Raw genomic sequence first — 9,490 nt, forward strand, 5'->3', positions numbered from 1 at the left:
GAAAAGGCACAAGCTCAACCTATCCAAGCCAAGACTGCTGAAGATCTTCAAGCTCAGGAAGAGTATGTCTTCACTGCCTCATGTTTTGTAGCCAACAGCAAATGTAGCTGGCTTGTGGACAGTGGTTGCTCACACCATATGGCAGCTGATGAGAGCCTGTTGAAGGACATTGACAGGAGCTATGTCTTGAGGGTCAAGATAGGTAATGGAAATTTAATTGAAGCTAAAGGCAGAGGGGATGTTGTGATAAACACAGACTCAAGTAATAAAATCATTTCTGATGTTCTATTTGTGCCTGAAATAGATCAGAACCTACTGAGTGTAGGTTAGTTGGTTAAAAGGGGCTACTCCATAGTTTTCAAGAATGATTCTTGTGTCATTAGTGATGTTAATGATAGAGAAGTTGTTTCAGCACCTATGGCAGACAACTGTTTTATGTTAAATGTAAACCAGCTTAAGAATAGAGCCTATGTAAGTTCAGTTGACAATATTGATCTTTGGCATAAAAGGTTTGGCCATGTTAACTTCAGGACACTGGACTTGCTGCACAAAATGAACTTAACTGAAGACATGACCAAAGTTGAGGTTAGTGAATCTGTTTGTGAGGTGTGCCAGCTTGGTAAGCAGGCAATGTTACCTTTTCCAGTAGACCAAGCATGGAGGGATCGAGAAAAACTTGAGTTGGTGCACTCAGACGTCTGTGGACCAATGAAGACCTCTTCATTGAATGGTAGTAAGTATTTTATACTGTTTGTTGATGATTTGACCAGATTTTGCTGGGTTTACTTCATGAAACAGAAGTCAAAAGTGTTTGAAGTGTTTGAAAAATTCAGAGCTTTGGCAGAAAATCAAACAGGCTGCAGGATTAAGGCTTTGAAGACAAACAATGGTTCTGAGTACTTGTCTGAAAGATTTCAGAAGCTTTGTGAGCAGGCTAGAATTTATCACCAGTTGACCACAGTGTACACTCCACAGCAAAACGGAGTGTGTGAAAGGAAGAACAGGATAGTAATGAACATGGCCAGATGTTTGTTGTTTCAAAGCAAGCTCCCAAGCAGTTTTTGGGCTGAAGGAGTCAATACCTCAGTCTACTTGCTCAATAGGTTGCCCACACATGCTGTGAAGGATAAGAATCCTTTTGAAGCATTGTATGGCCTTAAACCAGTTGTTTCTCATTTAAGAATATTTGGCTGCATGTGTTATGTACTAGTACCTGCAGAAAGAAGGACCAAACTTGAAAAGAGGGCTACTCCAGGCATATTTGTTGGTTACAGTGGCTGCAAAAAAGGCTACAGAATATATGATCCCTCAACCAAGAAGATTTTGGTGAGTAGGGATTTAAATTTGATGAAACAAGGTTTTAGAGTCTTGATGGTTCAGACACAACTCAGTTTGAAGAAGATCAAGTTGACAGTAATCTGGAATTGGCAGAAAGTGAAGTCAGTAATGCCAATGTTGATGATGCTCCTGTGAGAGGAACTAGATCCATAGCTGATATCTATCAGAGATGCAATGTAGCCATTGTTGAGCCTTCAAGCTATGAAGAAGCTGCAAGGAACATGAGCTGCCAGAAGGCTATGGAGGTTGAAATGGACATGATCAACAAAAAAGACACATGGGAGTTGGTGGACAGACCTGATCAGAAGAAGATCATTGGTGTCAAATGGGTTTTCAGGGCCAAATTCAATTCTGATGGCTCTTTGAACAAACACAAGGCAAGGCTTGTGGTAAAAAGGTATAGCCAACAGATTGGGATTGATTTTGAGGAGACATTTGCTCCAGTAGCAAGGCTAGACACCATAAAGCTTCTGTTTGCCTTGGCTGCACAAAAACAGTGGAAGGCCCATCAACTTGATGTGAAATCAACTTTCCTGAATGGTTTCCTGAAAGAAGAGATATATGTTGATCAGCCTGATGGATTTAAAGTCCAAGGAAATGAGGACAAGGTTTACAAGTTGAAGAAGGCACTCTATGGACTGAAACAGGCTCCTCGAGCCTAGTATGACAGGGTAGATGATTACTTGTCAAGGCTCAACTTTGAGAAAAGTTTGAGTGAGCCAACATTGTTTATAAAGAAGTCCAAAGATGAGACTTTGCTGATTGTCTCAATATATGTGGATGGCCTATTAGTGACTGGAAGTAGAGTCGATTTGATTCAGGAGTTTAAAAGGAATATGCAAGACATGTTTGACATGACAGACTTGGGAATCATGACTTACTTCCTTGGTGTGGAAGTATACCAGTCTGATCAAGGGATTTTTATTAGTCAGAATGCATTTGCTTCGAAAATTCTTACTAAGTTTCATATGGAAAATTGCAAACCTGTTAGTACTCCATTAGCTGTGGGAGAAAAGCTAAGCAGCTTTGGAAATGAAGAGAAGGTTGATGAAAGGGAGTATAGACGCTTAATTGGTTGTTTGCTTTACTTGACAGCAACCAGACCTGACCTTATGCATTCAGTTGGTCTATTGTCTAGGTTCATGCACAGCTGCAATACAACTCATTTGAAGGCAGCTAAGAGGATACTCAGGTATGTCAAAGGCACTCTGAAGTTTGGAGTTCAGTTCAAAAGAGAAAATGAGCTAAAACTAACTGGTTACTCAGATAGTGACTGGGGTGGATCAATTGATGATATGAGAAGCACCTCAGGCTACTTCTTTACACTTGGTTCAGGAGTTTTCTGCTAGAGCTGCAAGAAGCAGCAGACAGTGGCTCAATCAACTGCTGAAGTTGAATATATAGCAGCAGCAGCAGTGAGTCAAGCCATTTGGCTTAGAAAGCTACTTTGTGATTTAAATGAAAGTCAACTTGAGCCTACTGATATTTTGGTGGATAAGCAATCAGCTATTGCCATTTCCAAAAATCCTGTTTTTCATGGCAAAACCAAACATTTTAAGCTCAAGTATTATTTTGTTCGAGAGGTTGTACAATCCAAAGAAGTGAGCCTTATACATTGCAGCTCACAAGATCAATTGGCTGACATTTTGACAAAGCCTCTTGGTACAATTAGATTTGAATTCTTAAGGGATTCGATTGGAATTTGTTGCCTACAGTCCAAGAAGGAGTGTTGAGCAATGGATTGCAATGCAACAGGTAACCAACTTGAAGCAGTTACAGCAAGCAGCTTTGGAGCCGAATCAAGAAGCTGTCCATTTCTTTTGTTTTTCATTTTGTTCTTTTGTAATGTAATCAAGTTGACTTGTAACTTGAAATCAAATTTAGTAGATCTTTTGATTATGATGGATGTAATGGCTACTGATTTTCAACTTACTTCATGTACAAATTAAGTTGAATTTTAGTCAATTAGTGGGAGTAGTTAATTGTTTAGGTAACTGTCAAACAATGTAACTTCCATGTATATATTTTTCAATTTGAATGCAAGTAATGTAGAACTTTTTCAGTTACTTTTCTCTCCCACGTTTTCTTTCTTTTTGCTGCTCTTGCTCCTGTTTGTTTATGTTTTTGTTTCTTATGTTTTGCTTGTTTAAGCTGCCATTGTTCCAACAAAATGCTTCTATTAGATCCGGAGATCTGATATGAAAGCATTTCTAAATATATTAGGAAACTTCAAAAAGTTCAGTTTATTCGTATTGAATTCAATTTGGTAACATTACAAGAAAGCAGTAGCATACATATCAAAATTTATTATACTATCTCTTAAGAAACACCCAATGAAGTTGACGATAAACATGAAAAATGCTAAGCAATTTAGTTATTGAGTAAACTCCTTATAACTACGCTGTGGGATATCCTTGATGATTGCCCGTAAAAGATCGAAGTAGAGGGGCAACTGTGCAAGTGCAAAGAAGGAAACAGGCAAACATGTTACTATGTAAATAGGTAAAGCTGCAAACTTTAGCCTATCTTTAAGTTCGAAGAAATGGCCTGCACAAAATGAGACTAGTATTGCAGTTATTGAAGTGAACAATGCTGTTAGGCCGATAATGAGTCTCCAAGGCAATTTACAAGCAAAATCTTTCTCTTCAAATCGGGAAGTCAGGATTGCTAGGAAAAATACCAGGGCTGTCACGGAGAAGCAAAGGGCTATTAAGGATGCAATGCAAAACACAGAGAATGCGGGCTCATCCTCAAGAACTGGTGTGCCAGAGGTTTCCTTAACTCCACCTGGGATAGTTGCTGATGTTGCAAATGCTACTGTGGCTATCAATGCTGCTACGAGTGAGCAAGATTCAGAGGTTTTCGTGAGCCATGCGCTACCGTCTTTGACAAGCAATTTGTGTGTTTCCGTGAAGATTTGCTTTGGGGTTTGATTCTTCTTGTTGTACTTGTAATGAATAGGCAAATGCTTTGAAATGGATCGCTTGACAAACTGCAATACCAATGGAACTAAGATTAAAAAAAGGAAAGCAAAAGACAATTCAACAATAGAGGTCTACAACATATACCTTATACCACTTGAGCTCCCATTGCATTTGTAAAGCAGATCCTGGAATGAGCCAAGGACGATATTCTCCATATTTGGCAGCAAGGTGCAATGCATTGTTCCCTTGATGATCCCACTTTCGGAAAATGCTTTCATGCAACGGGGTTTCTCTGTTGATTAGGAACTGAAAAGTATGCGTTTGCCTATTCTCCACTGCTAAAAGCAACACGTTTTTGCCATCAGCATCCAAGTCCTGAATAGAAACAGGGAACTTGTCTAAAATACTTTCCACCATTTCTGTGATTCCCATCTTTGCTGCTATCAAGAAAGGCGTCTCTGTCTCTTTTTGTTTAAGAATTACGTTCTTTTCAAATGCCATTTTCACCGAGTACTTTGAGCTCTTAGAATCCACCGACCCTATTATCCTGTATTCTTTAAGAAAGCTCTCCATTGGTGCCACTGTGACTGTCCCTTCCTTGTTGGAGCAACCTGTTATGGATTTACAGCATCAATATGCATGGACAAAGAGCCAATACACTTAACTACAACAAATCCAATCTTCATTGTGTTGGGTTCCAGCTGATAGGGATTTTTGGCCAAGGTTTGCATGTTGGTGTTGTTGGAGACACGTACCTTTCTTCTTATCTGTCTCAGCCTCCACACCTTGAGCCTCCCCCGTAATGCGAGGGTCAAAATGAATGTCAGTAGTCTCTCTTTCACTAAATTTGTATGGAGAAGCTGTCTTCACTAATTCATTCATGACTTGCAGTGCAACTGTGTGTCTCTCTTTCTTTATTATGATTTTCTTTATTCTGTGAAACCCTGCATCATCTCAAATTCAATATGTGCAGCCTACATGAATTCTAAAATTTTGCTTAACAAAAGCCTTAAATTCAATATTCGACTTGGGTCAAGGACTTGCCTACCCTTCACCATGAAATTTCTTAAAAATTTAAATATACTCATATTAAAAACTCAATCAAATGTGTAAAGTAGTTTTAAAAGAAATATAAGAACAATTAAGGGGGAAAAAAGGGTACTAACCATGTCCCAAAACTATTAGCAGCAAATTCAGGAAAAACTTAAGAGATAGGATAATCGAGGCATAATTGGGTGGAACATAGCGTTGCTTGAGATTGTATTTTTCCTCTTCCTTGTCTTTTGATTCACCTTTATCTTCTAAAGATTACAACATTAAAACAAAGGAAGCTTAAAGACAATTTTATGGTTATACACAAAGGTTAATCAAACCCATACCCCTCTCTAGAGTTAATCCTCAAACTCTCTAATTACAATATTGATTTAGGTCCTTTCATTATTAAAATAATTATTTTAATGGTTAAATTACACATCAGATATGTAACATGATTTAAAATGAAAATTTTAATGAAAAATAAATATTGTAAAAATATTTTTTGAAACTTTTATTGAAGCTTTATTGTGCACACCCTCTTTTTTCAATTTTATACATGACAATATTTCACTTTTCTTTAAAATTTTCAATTTAAATTATATCCCATAAAATTTGATTAGATCTAAAGGTTGTTGACAATATTTTTCAACCGAAATAAAATGTATGTAATGTCTTTAACAATTTCAACCTAATTTGAATGGCATTTAATAAAAATTTATATAAAATTATTAAAATTAAAAATAATTAACATTATTGTCTTGTGTTTCACTTTCTTCTTTTAGAAAACGATGGTGGTTAAACCTTTCCCAGGTTACAATGATGCTTACCATGATTGTTGTTTCTACCCTTCTCTTCATCAGCTTGGAAGCCACTCACTTTCGTAGACCTAATGTCTGCAAACTCAAATAAATTCATATGTACTAATATTAAAATTATATTTATAAAATAGTGATAAAATTTATGCAAATAAATTTTTCTTAAACTTGGGTTGAATTTTCTTTTTTTGGTGAAAAGTGTTATAGTAATATTCATTTCGTGAAAAATATAAAAGTGGAGAAACGTACTTTGCAATGAAGGCAATCCATAAAAGACAACACCAAATAGCATGTGAAAGAAATGAGCACAGGTTCCATAATTTTCAGGATACCATGGCTCTTTGCTTCCATCAAACCTTTTCAAGTAGGCCTCGGGGTCGTTTTTTATCTCCTTTACTTCTTTCACTGTTATGCCTACAACATCGTGTGAAATCAAATCAAACCCTAATACATTATTCTTTTGAATGTCCTTGTGTCGAAAAGCAATCATGCTTGGAAATGAACTACTTACACCAATAGATAATCCGATCAAACAGTCCAAGCCGACAACTACTTTTAAATGCGTTAGGCTTGGTGGCTAAAATATGGAGGGGAGTAAATCCATCTTCGTTCCTATCCTTGGCAAGCTCTGGATATATGCGAACGATTTGAAATGCCAAACCTATGCATCAAATTCAATATCATTTCTTGTAGTTAGATCATTTTCATCACTTGATCAACAAAAGGAATTTCTAACTGAACAGTTAACACCCATTTTAAAATCTATTATTAAACATGTTTTTTTTTTATAATACAACTAAGTTTATCTTCATATTTTCCTTAATCCAAAAGAAAAAGAAAATCTTACCAAAGAATTCCCCTTGAAGTGCGACATGAAGAAATGTGTCCCCATTAGGCTTCCTACTCCCTGCGTCCAAGGGGTTTCCTTCGCAAAGAAAATGGAGGCAAAGAAACGCTTCTTGGTGGCCGAAAAGGGCTGCCAAGAAAAGAGGTGTCGCATTCTGTTCGTTGCAGTTAGTAATCAGATCAGGAACCTTCGAAGCTATGCGTTTGCACATGTACGCATCTCCCAACTCAGCTGCCGTGTGTAGCGCTGTATTCCCTTTGTCGTTTTTCAGCCGCAAAATCTCCGAAACCTTTTCGCCCAGGCTTCCCACCATCTGCTCCACCTCCTTAGCTCTCCCACCCGACACTGCTAAATGCAATGCCGTATCCCTAGACGCCGTCAGCGCCGCTACTCGGCTTTTCTCGTGTCCCTTGTAAATCTCCACGACTTCCGTCCATTGGCCTCTCATGGCTTTGTCAAACAGGTCTTATGATAAGAATGCGGCCTCACGCTCCGTCGTTGCATTACAAATTTCCATATCCAATGCTGAAGCTAAGCTTTGTTAAGCTCTGCGTGTCTTTTGGTGTTTGCCTGTTGGTTTATTAATGAACTGCTCCCATGGGTGATTTATAAGTGTGAATCTTGTTGTCCACTGTAAAATGAACAACTTTGGAATTTGTCTTTTATTTACTTGGAGCACAATCCATCCATATACTCCATCTTTTTCCAACCCAAATTTAATAAATTAAATCCTTAAATCATATATATTTATATCACTTTTTTGTAATTATTATTTAAACTTTTCTTTTTTCATAAATAATGCTTACATTATATTCTATTACATTATATTTTATTACTCAAAGTGGTACATCTAAATTATATTCTCAACAGTTAAAAATAATTTCTTAATCAATCATTTTGTACTTTTAACTTAAAAGATTAGAATCAAATCATATTATATTATAAAAACAAATTAAATTAAATTAAACTTTTCAAATTTTTTTTTTGTATTCTCTCCTTTCCCGCACTTCTTCTCTTTTAATGCATTGTTAGATAACTTTCTTTGCTTCTTTGTAATAGTTAGATTTTATGATCTATTTGGGATTTTTCCATTAGAGATATTCACCCGCATTAATTATTTTATGTAAAATATACATATGTTTTGAATATGTGTCAGAAAGGAACAAAGACGAAGTTTGAAATTGGAAAAGAAGCATGCTGAAATTTGAGTTTTATTGTCAAAAATTAAGCTTGGATGAGTTTTCCGATGAGATCTTGAATTTTCGTCACCGGAGTTTTTGGTGAAGAACAAAATAAATGAATTTTATAAGTTTTTTTATTATTTCTCAATGTATCTACCAGAAGTAAACTTAGTAACTAATCCTCCACATTTTATAGATCCGTTAAGGGGTTAGATGCTGGCCACGAATTTTAAAGTTGCTCCATACCCAAAGCGATGATTGAACCCTCGATCGTTGATTAAGGTAGGAGAGATCATCGCCATCTTACTTAACTCCCGTGGTTGTTTATAATTTTTTTTAAACTTATAGAAATAATATTTAACTTTTTATTTTAATTTTTTAGTTAAAAAAAGTCACACGTTACAAAATGATTAGCTAAGAAATTTTTTTTATGGTTGGGGTAATTTAGGTAACATATTATAATTTAAGTATTACTTTGGGTAACATAATATTGATTAGTTAAGAGATTTTTTATGGTTAGGATAATTTGGATAACAGATTGTAATTTAGGTATTACTTTAGATAACAAAATATGGTTTAAGTACTACTTATGACGAAAAATATCAACTTGAAAAAAGATATAATTTAAGTACCATTATGCGGTTTAAGTATGGTGCTTTTACTCTTTTTTTTTTACTTCTCCTTTGAAAAGTAAATTTTTTAAGTTACTTTCTAAAGTTAAAAAAACAAATTAATAATAAGGAAAATGTATAAAAACCGCTGACGTTTGATAAAAATTCGCTTACATGTTAACAAAATACTCACTTATCCTTAAGGTTTGATGAAATTATACTAACACTAGTAAATGGATTTGAAACAAAAGAATAACTTTACACTTTATTAATTACTTATTATTCTACTTATTTTAGTTATCTCAATTTCTATATCCAATAATTTGCAATTGAAAATAATAAAAATTTAGTTAATTATAAAATATTTAAGTCTTAAGTTAAATTATAAATTACTTTATATTCTAATATAATAATATATTACACGTAATATATTTTTCACTTAGTTTATATGTCCTGTTTAAGTTGTAAGTATAATCGCAATTACAATTAATAGACTTTGATAATTATAATCAGAATTAATCATTATAAAACACAATTAAACTAATAATTAAAATATATTTAAACTTATGCTAGAATAAATTCTATACATAACCCAAATATAAAGACATGACCCGAAATAAATATGGAATAAGAATCCATTTGAAATTCAAATATAAGATCTCAAATTTGTCCAGGCCTTAACATTGTTCTACTATCAATGATAATTATATTTTATTTTTGTTTTCTCTTTTATTTTTTT

The 9,490-nt window shown here is 35.0% G+C and overlaps 2 protein-coding genes across 3 annotated transcripts; one reads left to right on the forward strand and one right to left on the reverse strand.

Moving 5' to 3' along the window:
* The first annotated feature begins 2,174 nt into the window (after positions 1-2,174).
* Positions 2,175-2,687, forward strand: LOC107915451 (uncharacterized mitochondrial protein AtMg00810-like). The gene has a single exon (XM_016844611.1). The coding sequence runs from the start codon at positions 2,175-2,177 to the stop codon at positions 2,685-2,687; it is 513 nt and encodes a 170-aa protein (XP_016700100.1).
* An 875-nt stretch (positions 2,688-3,562) lies between these two features.
* Positions 3,563-7,551, reverse strand: LOC107914824 (uncharacterized). Of its 2 annotated transcripts, XM_016843865.2 has the most exons (8): positions 6,960-7,551; positions 6,624-6,773; positions 6,362-6,526; positions 6,125-6,190; positions 5,429-5,563; positions 5,018-5,206; positions 4,407-4,873; positions 3,563-4,330 (listed from the first exon to the last, which is right to left on the reverse strand). In XM_016843865.2, the coding sequence occupies exons 1-8, from the start codon at positions 7,405-7,407 to the stop codon at positions 3,713-3,715; spliced, it is 2,238 nt and encodes a 745-aa protein (XP_016699354.2). In that variant the 5' UTR covers positions 7,408-7,551; the 3' UTR covers positions 3,563-3,712. The 2 variants fall into 2 exon arrangements, with proteins under 2 accessions (XP_016699354.2, XP_040958251.1); XM_041102317.1 differs by lacking the exon at positions 5,429-5,563.
* Positions 7,552-9,490: the final 1,939 nt, after the last annotated feature.

The sequence above is a fragment of the Gossypium hirsutum genome, chromosome D10 (genome assembly GCF_007990345.1).
Source record: "Gossypium hirsutum isolate 1008001.06 chromosome D10, Gossypium_hirsutum_v2.1, whole genome shotgun sequence".
In the NCBI taxonomy this organism is placed as follows: Eukaryota; Viridiplantae; Streptophyta; class Magnoliopsida; order Malvales; family Malvaceae; genus Gossypium; species Gossypium hirsutum.

Excerpts from the sequence above, each read along its gene's own strand:
- LOC107915451 (XM_016844611.1), top strand. The coding sequence starts at position 2,175 with ATGCAAGACATGTTTGACATGACAGACTTGGGAATCATGACTTACTTC.
- LOC107914824 (XM_016843865.2), bottom strand. The coding sequence starts at position 7,407 with ATGAGAGGCCAATGGACGGAAGTCGTGGAGATTTACAAGGGACACGAG. Across the intron at positions 6,191-6,361 it reads TGGATTGCCTTCATTGCAAA|ACATTAGGTCTACGAAAGTG; the intron begins GTACGTTTCTCC and ends TTGAGTTTGCAG. Across the intron at positions 5,564-6,124 it reads GGGTAGAAACAACAATCATG|AAGATAAAGGTGAATCAAAA; the intron begins GTAAGCATCATT and ends TGTAATCTTTAG.